Source organism: Salvelinus alpinus, chromosome 7 (genome assembly GCF_045679555.1).
Source record: "Salvelinus alpinus chromosome 7, SLU_Salpinus.1, whole genome shotgun sequence".
Classification (NCBI taxonomy): domain Eukaryota; kingdom Metazoa; phylum Chordata; class Actinopteri; order Salmoniformes; family Salmonidae; genus Salvelinus; species Salvelinus alpinus.
The window spans coordinates 69,964,775-69,979,852 of record NC_092092.1 but is presented as its reverse complement, the minus strand read 5'-3'; the positions used below and the strand labels follow the sequence as shown (position 1 = coordinate 69,979,852).

Sequence of the window (15,078 nt, the reverse complement as noted above, 5' to 3'; positions counted from 1 at the left end):
CCCCCGTGCTTCACGGTTGGGAATGTGTTCTTCGGCTTACAAGCCTCCCCCTTTTTCCTCCAAACATAACAATGGTCATTATGGCCAAACAGTTCAATTTCTGTTTCATCAGACCAGAGGACATTTCTCCAAAAAGTATGATCTTTGTCCGCATGTGCAGTTGCAAACCGTAGTCTGGCTTTTTTATGGTGGTTTTGGAGCAGTGGCTTCTTCCTTGCTGAGCGGCCACACAGGTTATGTCGATATAGGACTCATTTTACTGTGGATATAGATACTTTTGTACCTGTTTCCTCCAGCATCTTCACAAGGTCCTGCTGTTTTTCTGGGATTGATTTGCCTTCAAAGTATGTTCATCTCTAGGAGACAGAACGCGTCTCCTTCCTGAGCGGTATGACAGCTGAGTGGTCTCATGGTGTTTATTCTTGCGTATTATTGTTTGTACAGATGAACGTGGTACCTTCAGGTGTTTGGAAATTGCTCCCAAGGATGAACCAGACTTGCGGAGGTCTATAATTTTTTTCTGAGGTCTTGGCTGATTTCTTTTGATTTTCCCATGATGTCTAGCAAAGAGGCACTGAGTTTAAAGGTAAGCCTTGAAATACATCCACAGGTACACCTCCAATTGACTCAAATGATGTCAATAAGCCTATCAGAAGCTTCTAAAGCCATGTCATCCTTTTCTGGAATTTTTCAAGCTGTTTAAATGCACAGTCAACTTAGTGTATGTAAACTTCTTACCCACTGGAATTGTGATACAATGATTTTAAGTGAAATAATCTGTCTGTAAACAATTGTTGGAAAAATGACTTGTGTCATGCACAAAGTATATGTCCTAACCGACTTGCCAAAACTATAGTTTGTTAACAAGACATTTGTGGAGTGGTTGAAAAACGAGTTTTAATGACTCCAATCTAAGTCTATGTAAACTTCCGACTTAAACTGTACATGTACATACTCCCTCAATTACCTCAAATAACCGGTGCCCCCGCACATTGACTCTGTACCAGTACCCACTGTATATAGCCTCGCTATTGTTAATTTACTGCTGCTCTTTAATTATTTGTTACTTTTATTTCTTACTTTTTGGGAGGAATTCTTCTTAAAACTGCATTGTTGGTTAAGGGCTTGTAAGTAAGCATTTCACTGTATTCGGCGCATGTGACAAATACGATTTGATTTGGAGACACATTGTCTGTTTCACTGCAAGACAGAGAGCCAAGAAAGAGCTGTAGTGAACATGTGACCCTGCGGAAGCATATTCCTGGGCTAAGTTTGTCCCAAATAGTACCCTAACCCTATATGCTATAGCAACTGGGTCCTGGACTTCCTGACGGGCCGCCCCCAGGTGGTGAGGGTAGGTAACAACATCTCCACCCTGCTGATCCTCAACACTGGGGCCCCACAAGGGTGCGTTCTGAGCCCTCTCCTGTACTCCCTGTTCACCCACGACTGCGTGGCCATGCACGCCTCCAACTCAATCATCAAGTTTGCGGATGACACTACAGTGGTAGGCTTGATTACCAACAACGACGAGACGGCCTACAGGGAGGAGGTGAGGGCCCTCGGAGTGTGGTGTCAGGAAAATAACCTCACACTCAACGTCAACAAAACAAAGGAGATGATTGTGGACTTCAGGAAACAGCAGAGGGAGCACCCCCCTATCCACATCGACGGGTCAGTAGTGGAGAAGGTGGAAAGTTTTAAGTTCCTCGGTGTACACATCACGGACAAACTGAATTGGTCCACCCACACAGACAGCGTTGTGAAGAAGGCGCAGCAGCGCCTCTTCAACCTCAGGAGGCTGAAGAAATTCGGCTTGTCACCAAAAGCACTCACAAACTTCTACAGATGCACAATCGAGAGCATCCTGTCGGGCTGTATCACCGCCTGGTACGGCAACTGCTCCGCCCACAACCGTAAGGCTCTCCAGAGGGTAGTGAGGTCTGCAGAACGCATCACCGGGGGCAAACTACCTGCCCTCCAGGACACCTACACCACCCGATGTCACAGGAAGGCCATAAAGATCATCAAGGACAACAACCACCCAAGCCACTGCCTGTTCACCCCGCTATCATCCAGAAGGCGAGGTCAGTACAGGTGCATCAAAGCAGGGACCGAGAGACTGAAAAACAGCTTCTATCTCAAGGCCATCAGACTGTTAAACAGCCACCACTAACATTTAGCGGCCGCTGCCAACATACTGACTCAACTCCAGCCACTTTAAAAATGGGAATTGATGGAAATTATGTAAAAATGTACCACTAGCCACTTTAAACAATGCCACTTAATATAATGTCTACATACCCTACATTACCCATCTCATATGTATATGTATATACTGTACTCTATATCATCTACTGCATCTTGCCATCTTTATGTAATACATGTACCACTAGCCACTTTAAACTATGCCACTTTATGTTTACATACCCTACAGTACTCATCTCATATGTATATACCGTACTCTATACCATCTACTGCATCTTGCCTATGCCGTTCTGTACCATCACTCATTCATATATCTTTATGTACATATTCTTTATCCCTTTACACTTGTGTGTATAAGGTAGTAGTTGTGGAATTGTTAGGTTAGATTACTTAGATTACGTTATTACTGCATTGTCGGAACTAGAAGCACAAGCATTTCGCTACTCTCGCATTAACATCTGCTAACCATGTGTATGTGACTAATAAAATTTGATTTGATTTGATTTGATTTATAGTGCACTAGTTTTGATCAGAGCCCCATGCACTACATATGGAATTGGTGCCATTTGGGACGTAACATGGTCTGGTCTCGGTAAAGAGAGATGCAACTATGTGAAGCTATGAGGTTTGGTAAAGGGGTCATAGATGGTTGAGAGCAGCGTCTATTCAGAATGAAATTAAATTGTTTTTGTCATATGCGCCGAATACAACAAAACCTTACAGAGTTTTAAAAAAGTAAGTGAGACAAATGTGCTAAATAAACGGAAAAATAGTAACACAATTAACATAACAATAACAAGGCTATATACAGGGGGTACAGGTACCGAGTCAATGTGCAGGGGTACACGGTAGTCAAGCTAATTGAGGTAATATGTTGAAATTATCTCGATGGTGCAGCACACAGGCGGCTGGTGGCACCTTAATTGGGGAGGTCGGGCTCATAGTAATGTCTGGAACGGACTATATGGAATGGTATTAAACACATCAAACACATTGTTTCCATGTGTTTGATAGTGTGGCCGATGTGAAATGGCTAGCTAGTTAGAGGTGGTGCGCGCTAATAGTGTTTCAATCGGTGACGTCACTCGCTCTGAGACCTAGAAGTAGTTGTTCCCCTTGCTCTGCAAGGGCTGCGGCTTTTGTGGCGCGAGGGGTAACGATGCTTCGTGAGTGACTGTGGTTGATGTGTGCAGACGGTCCCTGGTTCGAGCTCAGGTTGGGGCGAGGAGAGGGCCGGAACCTATACTGTTACATTGATGCCGTGACCCGGATCAACATATCAGCTGCAGCAGATCGCCGGGGGACCCCTACACAGAACTGGATCGACATCACACGTTTAGAACATTTGAGGGCAAGGTGAACTTTGGACAATATGTTGCGTACACCTCAGTTGTATGAGACTACAGAACAGGAGAGAGAAGACATATCAGGTGTTGGTGATAACAATGTGCATGTTACTCCGGTTGGTGTTACTGTGAGAGGTCCACAAGGTATTGCCACTGGGGTGGGGCGGGGGGCTCAGTTGGCCATTATGGTGGAACATAGTGCTAGAGCCAGTCCTCTTAGATACCCAGCAGTCGATACTAGAGTGCCAAGTGTTAGCAGTAGCCAACCAGAGCATGTTAGCAGTAGCCAACCAGGCAACGATAACAGTGAAGAGTCCCAGAAAGCCATAGGGGATGAAAATTAAAACCGAACCCAATTTCAAGCCCTAGCAGAGTTAGTCAAACAACTGGGCAGTGAAATAGGAAATCAAGTTGCCGCTAGTCTAGCAGGGGCTGGTGCAAGCACTCCCCCTCCCCCACCAATAGTAGAAGTACCTGATTGGTCAAAGGTCAACCTAATTCTGAAGTCAGACAGAGAACCACCCCACTTTCGGGTTGATAGCACAGACAGGTGCACAGTGACTGAATGGCAAGAACTTATGCAAGCTTACTTGAAAAAGAAGGGATGCAGTATATCAGAACAGGGGCAAGAGATACAGGATAGACTGATGGGGCGGGCTAAAGACATAGTCAGAATTGGGCTCAGTGGAAACCCTCTTGTTAACATAAGCAGAGACCCTGAAGCCATATACAATATCTTGAGGCAGCACTTTGGAGAAGCAATCTCGTCCACAATTCCATTAGGATACTTCTATGAAACATTACCAAGACAGTCAGAGAGCTGCTTGGATTATTGGGTTAGACTGAACAAAGCAATTGACCTTGCCAATGAGTGGTTGCAAAGACAGGGAAAAAGAGTGGATGATCCAGGTCATGAGGTGACCATGATGTTTGTTGAGCACTACCCTGATCCAGCACTATTTGCCGCTCTTAGGTGCAGGCCTATTGAAAATTGGACCGTTTGAGATTTGCAGGCAATGATTGACAGCCATCACAGAGACAAACAGTCAGCCAGACACAGGGCGCAAAGTACTGCCAAGGTAGAAGTTGTGATGACGCCCGACGCTTGGTGTATGACTCAACAACAAGCAGTCGGTCATGATAATTCAGCCACACCCATTAACAGTGATCAGGCTCCATTGAACAAAGTGATTTCTCTCCTGGAAAAGCTCCTGTCAACCCAGGGATAGAATCAAAGGAGAACTTCGGCCAGAACGCCACAAACTAATACAGCTGCTGGTGCCTGTAGAATTTGTAAGGCCTCAGACCATTCAACTCAGTCGCACTGCTTTAAGGAGGGTTTATGCTTCAAGTGTCACAGGACAGACCACAGAGGCTTTGAATGTCCAGCAAGAAAACAAGTTGGAGAGGCAACTGCCGAGGCTCCCCCTGGGCCCGCTAAACTAACATGCTCACGCCAAGAGGGGGGCAGTGTGGGCGAACATGTTACACCCCCACAGAACATCACAGATATACGTACTGGAAACACAATGAAAACCGAGGCGATTTATCCGAAAATAGAGAGTAAAGACAGTCTTTTCTATGTTCCAGTAATGGTGCAAGAAATTGTAGAACTTCAAGCTCTGATAGATAGTAGGTCTATGACCTGCACTTTAAGTGAGTCAGCTGAAGACACACTTCTGAGATGTAATGTGATAAAACCAGAGTCTAGAAAGCCAACTCAAGTAGTACTTGTAGGCTGTGGGGGCAACCAGGCACAGCCTAAGTATGAATATGACTTGAACATTGATCTTTTAGATTGCAAGATGGCAGTGTCTGTTTTAGTTGTACCTGGCCAGACAGACGATATGATAGTTGGATCGAACGCCATAAAACACATAATGCAACAGGTTAAGAAAACAAAGTGGTATTGGGACAGCCTCTCCAAACCTGCCAAAGGAAATTCACATGGACTTTTACTCAGCATGCTAGCCAACGTGAACCGCTGGCACGGTGACAAAATAGCAGACAAAGTGGGAACCGTAATGCTCAAGCAGAGTGTGACTCTCATGCCTCAACATTAACATTTGGTCTGGGGAAAACTGAAAGAAAAGGTGCCGCTATCAGTTGGTAGTACTGTAGTCATAGAGGCCACTACAGCACGATCTACACCAAGAAATGTCCTAGTAGGATGCACTGTATGTCCTTTGAGGGGTGACAAGTGGGTCCCCATGAAAGTGATCAACATGTTGGACCACCCTATTGTTCTCCGCCGTAACACCAAGTTGGCTGATGTGCACCCATGCCTAGCCCTAGAAGACCTAGAGCTCTATTCCAGCCATGCTGAGAACCCCAGTAAGGTCCAGTCTGCTCTTCAGAATGTCACCCAAGCTGGGGAAGAATGTTCAGTTAGTGGAAAAAGGGTAAAGGAGTATCTACAAAAGTTGGAAGAGTTGGGCTTAACAGAAGTTGACAGAGTCCTGTGAAGTGTCTGATATGTGGAAAGGAAAACTAGTGGACCTTATTGCTCAGTATGAAGGCATCTTCTCCAGGGACCGACTTAACTGTGGAGAAGCGAAGAACGTCATCCACCGTATCCGACTCAAAGATGAAAAGCCTTTCAGGCTGCCGTACAGGAGGGTCTCTCCATCCGACTACCAGAAACTGAGGCAGACGTTAGAGGAAATGGAGGAGCGAGAGCATCGGCTTGATGGGGCAATGGGTATGCATCTTTCTCTGTCCTCTGGTTCAACCATCTGAAATCAGTGCAAATTCTCAACTCTCCTGACGGCTTCCAAACCAGGACAAGGGGGAGGCCCACTCACTACTGGACTTTCGGATGATGCCCCGCTCCTCCATTCCAATACCATTCCATTCACTCCATTCCAGCCATTATTATGAGCCGTCCTCCCCTCAGCAGCTTCCTGTGGTGCAACTGTATAACTTTTTGAGGATCTGAGGGCCAATGCCAAATCTTTTCAGCCTCCTGAGGGGGAAGAGGCATTGTGTTTGAACCATGATATGTCCTTAGTGATGTGGACACCAAGGAACTTGAAGCTCTCAACTTTCTCCACGACAGCCCTGTCGATGTGAATTGGGACGTGCTCGGCCCTCCTTTTCCTGTAGTCCACGATCAGCTCCTTTGTCTTGCTCACGTTGAGAGAGAGGTTGTTGTCCTGGCACCACATTGCCAGGTATCTGACTTCCTTCCTATAGGCTGTCTCATTGTCGTCGGTGATCAGGCCTTCCACCGCTGTGTCGTGGCAAACTTAATTATGCTGTTGTAGTCGTGCGTGGCCACGCAGTCATGGGTGAAACAGGGAGTACCCGAGGGGTCTAATCACTCACCCCTGAGGGGCCCCGTGTTGAGGGTCAGCGTGGTGGATACATTGTTGCCTACCTTACCACCTGGGGGTGGGTCATCAGGAAGTCCAGGATCCAGTTACAGAGGGAAGTGTTCAGAAGGATGTTACAGACTACTAGAGCCACACACACACACACCACAAGAGTGTATTAGAGTTTATTTTATTTCCCAGCATTTTAAAAATGATTTTACAGAATAGGATTTGGGGGGGTACATTATGTTCCATAAAGATTTCATAATGATTTTTCATTTCACAAGTAGTAGTTATTACATATTTCTAGAATGTAATTGATTGATGAACATTTACGTACAATTTTATCCACTGTATATTTTTTACATAGGCCCAAGCCTACTCTTCCAGAAGATTATGCAGTAAGGCCATGGCTGCCCTTCTATCGTCAGCAATATGTAACAAACGTTTGAAGTTGACATGTTGCACACATTACATAGATCAAGTGTCTGGAGGGGTGACCCGTCATAACAATTGATCAACACCGTAAATTCATATAAGTAGAAAATTGGGCTGTTGGACTGTATGAAGTCTCCAGGATATAACTCACAATCGCTGCAGCCATTGGTCAATTGTCTGCTTTTCAAACGGGCACATTAAAGACTTTTTATTGGATCCTTCTGCTGTCGGTCAGCCTGAAAGCACCAAAAGGGGCGGGAAATTTGGTACTGGTGGAGCGTTCTCGGCTGTTCCAGTAGCAGATTGATTAACAAAATTGGTCATCGACTATAGCAGCTAGCTACACTTTTTCAGAGTATTGTGAAGGGAAATGCTCGATATATGGCTGAGGGAGAACTATACAAGTTATGTAGGTTGATGAACCTCTGAACATGGTAATGTAACTTTCAAACTAGCATAGCTTCATCATCACATCACCATTTGATTTAGCTAACGACGTTACCGTTAACTAACGTTAGCCAGTTGGTTTGATATCCTATTATCTTCGAGCTAACTCACGTTAAATAGCTTTTGCCGTTCTATATACAAGCTGATAACGAGACGTCGTTATACAAACTACAGTCATTTTGGATTGTATCGTTTCAATTGTCGACATGGATTCATTTGGCTAACGTTAACCTGTCTTTCTAAACAGTTGGCTACATATCACTTGCTTGCTCCTCGAGACTAGCTAACGTTAACTGGGAACCACTATTTTCACGCACTTTATCGAAATAGTTCCCCCCCTTAACAGGTTGAGAATTACTGTAACAGATGAGACTGAGATTACGGCTAGGGAAACGGTTATCTAGCGAAAATGCTCTCCTTACCTGCTACGAAAATCACTTTGTATCGAAGTGCGGTGAGGAGGGTTTCCCAAACTCTGTCGGTGGGGGGAAACCATGTTTGGGAAACCATGCCCTAGCTAACGTTAACTCACTAGCTAGTTTAATTAGCAAGTACCGTAGTTAGCAAGCAACTTGGCATTGTCTGTAGATAGCTAGGCTAACTAGCACAGGCCAGGGTTCTGTGTGAGTTCTGATTAGCTTGCTAGCTAGCAGCAACAAGTACTAGAAGTTGCCTTAGCCAAAGATAACCGGAAAAATATTCACGAGTGTCACTTGCTGGAACTTAAACCAATAGAAAATTGTACGAGCCTAAACAAACATGAAACTTGTTGCTGGTTAACTCCACAGGTGGGCTATGTTTGCTCTATTCATGTCGGTGTTTTTCAGATCCATCAATCAGCATTGGTGTAGTTGCCTACATAGAACGTTGCTTTGCATCACCATGTAGCTTCGCATGGGTGGCCTGGAACGTCGCAGGCGTTTCTGAAGACATCTTGAATCAGCTAAAAGAGGACACCAGGATGAGCAATCAAGAGAAGATGGAATTGGACCTCGAAATCCCATCTTCACTAGTTCAGAGTGATGGACAACTGAGACGTTCCAACAGTGCCCCAATGATAAATGGCCTAAGGTTTTTAGAAAATTTCATCTTACTTGTATCACTCTGCACGTCACATACCTTCAGACTTGCGATCTAGTCATCATTCAACTACCTTCTCTGCTGTGAGGCGTGTGGACAATTCAGTCATGCAACAGAAAACCAGCAGAGTTAACAAGGCCACCAGTCTCTCGATCAGGCTGAGTTGGTAGTATAATACTCTGACACTCGGCGCATTGTAGTCAATGTATATGTCCCAAATGGCATCTTATTTCCTATATAGTGCTCAACTTTTGACCAGAGCCCTATGGCACCCTATTCCTTACATTGCACTACTTTGGTCAAAAGTAGTGCACTATATAGGGTGCCATTTAGGACACCAACATGGTGGTGTTAATGTGTCTGTCCTTTTCTAGTGAACATTCCCAGGTGTTCCAGAGTGAGATTCTATGCAGCAGGAGAAACAGCACCACTGTTGTCAACCGCCCTAATATAGTATGGAAATGAAGAGTATAATCAAAATAATCTGCTTGTACTCTTACTAAGTAATATCTTATAGACTGGGTGATTCATTGAAGTCCATCTCGCAGGTCCCTTCATCACCCATTCGTGTCCCCAGCACTAGGCTTCATCAGCTCAAACAGGTAAGTACGACTGCATTGCATGCTCATTAGCCCAAGCTATTATTTTAGCTGCTCTGCATGTCAGCCCCTTATCCATAGGGAGTGTCTGTGACTTCAAAACAACACTTAAAATGTATTATATTTCCTCGCTGTCAAAATGTGCAAAAAGGTCTTCTATCCATTTTTGCAATTTGATGCTTTTAATTACTGTTAGCAAGCTGGACAGAGTGAAGAGACTAAATACATTTCTATAGTTTAGATTTGGTTTGTCATTTCAATGTCTAAGTGGCACCCTATTCCCTACATAGTGCACTATTTCAGAACTCATGGTCTCGGCAGTCTGATTTTGTAATATTCTCCAACAACTGTTGACTGGACTTGTCTGTCAGCCTGTTTGAGCCGTAGGTAAGACACCATAATATCACTCACCAACCTCCTGTCTATGCTTCTTACAGGAGGAAGGTGTGGATTTGATGAATAGAGAGACTGCCCATGAACGGTAAGACTCATGCATTGAGGCTAGCTAGTTGGTGATGGAATTCAGTTGATTGGCCTTCAAGACATTAAGCTATTTATGTACCACTCTGTAATATGATATTGTATACTTTGTCAATAACTGTGGTTGATTGTCATTGGCTCAACCCTTTCAGGAAAAAAGTTTGGATGCATTTCTTGTCTACCATAGGGAGGTTCAAGCAGCCATGCAGATGAGCCAGTCCTGGGAGGAGAGTCTGAGCCTGGTGAGAAATGATGACGCTCCCATGGTAACAAGGAGATTTCCTCTTCCACGAATAGGCATATGCACTCCACCATTTGAGGCTCTCACCACTTCAGCGTTCATGTATTTAGGCAGAGCACTAGCATGTAAGATAAATTTGGCTTCATCCCAAATGGCATCCTATTGCCTAAGTAGTGAACTACTTTTGACCAGAACCCTATGGGCCCTGGTCAACTAAAGTAGTGCACAAAATTAAGAATAGTACTGTTTGTGCATTTGGTTTGATGGGCTACCTCCCCACTGTTGCCCTGGGCCAGTGAGAGCTCCTCTCCTTGTAGGGGGTGTGACCAATAACATGCTTCAGCCAATGTTCTCTGAAGAACAGAATCAGTTGGTAGTATAATACTCTTCCAACCACCGTATAGTATAATGAATTGTTACATTTACCCAGATTACAATCTTCCTTGTGCAACCCCCCCCCCCCCCCCCACAGAGCGACAATGACTTTGAGAAATCTGCATCGTCGTCTCCAAAGCGGATCGACTTTATGCCCGTGTCCCCTGCCCCATCCCCTACTAGAGGGATAGGGAAAAAGGTATGTGCATCCACTGCAACTCTAGTACTGATGCCTGGCAGATGGAACCAGAAATGTATCTCTGGCAGAGTCCTGGCTAATCATAATATTTTCCTCTCCAATGAGCAGCAGTGCTTCTCCCCTTCATTGCAAATCCTGGTGAGCAGCCACGGCCTATCCCCCAGCCCTATACCTAGCCCAACGCGACGCTTCAGGTGAGTGCTCTGACTAGGGCTAGCTCTTATCACTGACAACTGCCATTCATAGTCATACACCACATTGTCCACATACACCACAAAAAAAAAAAAAAAAAAAAAAAAAAATTTGATTGTCATTACACTATTCATCAGTTTGATTAGTGAGTCACTGCTATAAATGTTGTCTCGTTGGCGGTCTTCTCTTGTCTCTAGCCGGCGGAGCCAAAGCCCCATTCACTGCATCAGGCCCAGCATCCTGGGGCCCATCAAACGTAAAGGTGGGTCAACCCGTATGTATGCTTTCACAGGTCAAAAAGCATTGTTAATGCCACATCCATACATGGAGTGTACAAAACATTAAGGACACCTGCTCCTTTTCTAGCTTTAATATTGTGGCTTCGATCAATGGAATTGCGCCCAACTCAGTATCAGGTAGGGTTTCTTAATGTTTTGTATACTTGGTATGTCTCATGCAAGCATACAGTGCATTCGGAGAGTATTCCCTTTTTCCACCTATTGTGGTGTTACAGCCTTCTAAAATGTATTTAAGATATTTTTTTCTTCAATCTACGCACAATACCCCATAATGACAAACTGAAAACAAGTTTAGATTTTTTTTTTTGCAAATGTATTAAAAAAATAGATTCAGACCCTTTGCTATGAGACTCAAATTTGAGCTCCGGTGCATCCTGTTTCCATTGATTGTCCTTGAGATGTTTCTACAACTTGATTGGAGTCCACCTGTAGTAAATTCTATTGATTGGACATGATTTGGAAAGGGACACACCTGTCTAAGGTCCCACAGTTGACGGTGCATGTCAATGCAAAAACCAAGCCATGAGGTCGAAGGAACTGTCCCTAGAGCTCCGAGACAGGATTGTGTCAAGGCACAGATCTGAGGAAGGGTACCAAAACAATTCCGTAGCGTTGAAGTTCCCCAAGAACACAATGGCCTCCATCATTCTTAAATGGAAGAAGTTTGGAACCACCGAGACTACCTAGAGCTCCCAAAAAAGGTTCTCTGGTCTGATCGAAACAAAGATTGAACTCTTTGGCCTGAATGCCAAGCGTCACATCTGGAGGAAACCTTGCACCATTCCTATGGTGGTAGCAGCATCATGCTGTGGATGTTTTTCACCGGCAAGGACTGGGAGACTAGTCAGGATCAAGGGAAAGATGAACGGAGCAAAGTACAGAGATCCTTGACGAAAACATGCTCAGGACCTAAGAGTTGGGCAACGGTTCATCTTCCAACAGCCAACACAACGCAGAAGTGGCTTTGGGACTGGTCTCTGAATGTCCTTGAGTGGTCCAGCCAGAGACCGGGCTTGAACCTGATCGAACATCTCTGGAGAGACCTGAAAATAGCTGTGTTGCGACGTTCCCCATCCAACCTGACCGAGCTTGAGAGGATCTGCATAGAAGAATGGGAGAAAGTAAAAAAATACAGACTTGCCAAGCTTGAAGCGTCACACCGAAAAGATGAGGCTGTAATTGCTGCCGAAGGCGTTTCAACAAAGTACTGAGTAAAGGGTCTCGATACTTATGTGAATGTGATGCCATTTCTAAACCTGTTTTTGCGTTATCATTATGGGGTATTGTATGTAGATTGGGGGGGACAATTTAATCAATTGTAGAATAAGGCTGTAACTTAACAAAATGTGGGAAAAGTCAAGGTCTGAATACTTTTCCGAATGCACTGTACATGCATACATCAGCCCCTTTAACTGTTGGAAGTTTGGAGCTTAAGGTGTGAGGGCATTTTGTGAGTTGGTGTTATGTCCTATGGATGTTGGTTCTCTATTGATGACCTGTCTTCTGTAGGGGAGATGATGGAGACTGAGAGCCAGCCAAAGAGGCTCTTCCAGGGGACCACCACAATTCTGTCCTCTGATGTACTCGTGCCCCAAGTCCAACTGCCAGACTTCACCTCCAGGTGAGTGTTCCTCAGACTTGATCAAAGCTACCCCTGCAAACACATTTTACAACTGTTTAGCATTGGCTGCCAATGGTCTCTTGACAAGACTATTTGTCTCACAAGTTGAACAGCTTCAGTTCCCTCTCTGCCATTAGGCTAGACTTTGCACCTCCATATGATGAACATTATCACAATGTGACCCATTGTCATTGAATATCTAACAGTTTGCTTGATGAAATGGGTATTTTCCTCTCGCCAGTCTCTCTCCGCCGGATGTGCTGGACGGCAGCCTCAGCAGTGTGGGTTCTTCCACTGGCTCGCCATCTAAGATGGAGGGCATCTCTGAGTCTCCTTCCTCCAGTAACTCTCCCTTCAACCCCCTCCAGGACCACTCCCCAAAATGAACAAGGGAACATGAGACTCTAAACAAGAGTGAAGGCACGAAAGCCACCTCAACTGTACGACATCCCCCCCCAAATCACTTTGCTTTAGCTAATGTGGGAATCCCTTCCCATGCTGTTTGCTTTTGCTAGGGGAGGAGAGTCTAGGTATTTGCATTGAAAGGAAACCAAAGCCCTGGATGTGAGCTGTGGACACACCATGCTGTAGTAGACTAGTGCGATGCTATGAGAACAGTAGTTAGATATGGATCCTTTACATGGTGCTGCTTAGCCCCACAGTGACCAGAAAAGCCAAGTTGTCAACCCTGCATCACATCACTGTCAGCTTCCAGCCCCATCCCCTACATCCTTTTCCAGCTTCACACTGGAGGGACTGAGCACTGGATGGAGAAAGTCGCTCACTAAGTCAGTTTTCCTGTTTTCTTTATAGAAAACTAATTCTCCAGGTGTTTTTGGTGTGCACAAAACTGTCCGCAGGTCTTGTATGAATGAAAGGATATAACTTTTTGTTCCCATTTGTAAGTATGTATATAATTTTTCATGTCAATGTGTCATTAGTTTTATGTTTTGTGATTGGCTGAGTGATGACTGCGGGCACAGGGCTTCAACAGTGAACTAACAATTCTCTCGAGGGGATTGGAAATGTTCTTACTACTTGTCATTTATCCTGAAAGAACAGTTTTTAGTTTATAGTCACCAAGATGTGGGGTATCATTCTGGTTAATTTTCTAAATTTGGCACTTAATCTGGCCCCCCTCTGGTATTAGGTAACTACAGTTGCCAGTGGTTTGGGTCATGTCTACCCATCCCTGCAGATTTTACTCTGAAGGGAAGTAAGCGGGGGGGGGCACACAGTCTGGATTTGAACACTACAGACTCGGGTCTCTGAATCCTACTGCCTGGATATATCTGTAGACCTGCAGGATGTGCAACAAAATTGTTTTTACTTCTGAAGCTTTTAGGGAAATAATTTGTTTTCTTGTTTGAAGCCACTTTGTAAATGTAACAGACTTTTTTTTTTAGGCTACATTATTGCATTTTATATTGAACATTAGAATAGCTCACCCTATTCTCAATACTCTGCAATTAAATCAATAGATTGGTTTAGGATGAGCACACTGAGGTAGAGGACAGAACATGGTGGCATTTCAAAAGGGATTCAGTGAGTGGGCTTATGTCGGTCTACTGTGGTCAACATTTGTCCTAAAAGCTTTGTGCCGAGTGTGTCACTGGATTGGTTGGTTATGAATAACATTTGCAATGAACATTCATAAGCAATACCAAAGAGTTATCAGGGGAACTGTGAAGGCAAACTTCAGTTATACACTGATTCACAAATTCATTTTAAGGCCGCTGTAAAACATTTGGGTTCAGTAATTTCAGTTCAACTCTTAAATTTGATATTTTCCCCTCGTTCGGGGTATGGTGTCTTTACAAAGGGAGTGGGAGACTTCATGTACAAAAGTGATTATACATTTTCATTGATATATGTAAATGAAACAGCGTTATGAATACTGAGTGTCTTTAAAGAAACTGCAAGCTGGTCGATCAGGTATGCTTGCACTGCTGTCAATGTAATTGGTGTTTTTAAAAAATATATTTTTGATTATATCCTGTTCATTTTTCAATTTGTCTGAATGTCTAGGGCATGAGATCGGCAAAGTAAATTAAGTGTATATGGGCAGGTGGGAGAGTTGTTAGACTGCTTGCCAAAGTTTTCCCCCCTGAGCCTTTTAATTTTAATTTGAACACAAGGGTAAATAAATTGTCTATTTCCATTCAATGACTTCTGGTTGTTGGCAATGTTTAAATGTTTTGCTCATCTCTTTGGCCTCTTCATAATTGACAATTTTTTT

General features: G+C 44.2%; 1 protein-coding gene across 5 annotated transcripts; it reads left to right on the top strand.

The window, feature by feature from the left end:
- The first annotated feature begins 7,541 nt into the window (after positions 1-7,541).
- Positions 7,542-15,005, top strand: pabir2 (PABIR family member 2). Of its 5 annotated transcripts, none has more exons than XM_071411545.1 (11): positions 7,542-7,740; positions 8,581-8,824; positions 9,208-9,286; positions 9,382-9,435; positions 9,870-9,913; positions 10,100-10,154; positions 10,626-10,727; positions 10,836-10,921; positions 11,117-11,181; positions 12,728-12,839; positions 13,081-15,005. In XM_071411545.1, exons 2-11 carry the CDS (start codon positions 8,715-8,717, stop codon positions 13,223-13,225), a joined length of 852 nt encoding a protein of 283 aa, XP_071267646.1. In that variant the 5' UTR covers positions 7,542-7,740; positions 8,581-8,714; the 3' UTR covers positions 13,226-15,005. The 5 variants fall into 5 exon arrangements, with proteins under 5 accessions (XP_071267646.1, XP_071267647.1, XP_071267645.1 ...); XM_071411544.1 differs by having other exon boundaries at positions 7,546-7,740; positions 8,642-8,824; positions 10,100-10,178; XM_071411542.1 differs by having other exon boundaries at positions 7,546-7,740; positions 10,100-10,178.
- Positions 15,006-15,078: the final 73 nt, after the last annotated feature.

Coding starts and splice junctions, on each gene's coding strand:
- pabir2 (XM_071411544.1), top strand. CDS start 8,715: ATGAGCAATCAAGAGAAGATGGAATTGGACCTCGAAATCCCATCTTCA. Junction 9,287..9,381: donor TTGTCAACCGCCCTAATATA/GTATGGAAATGA, acceptor TCCATCTCGCAG/GTCCCTTCATCACCCATTCG. Junction 12,840..13,080: donor CTGCCAGACTTCACCTCCAG/GTGAGTGTTCCT, acceptor TCCTCTCGCCAG/TCTCTCTCCGCCGGATGTGC.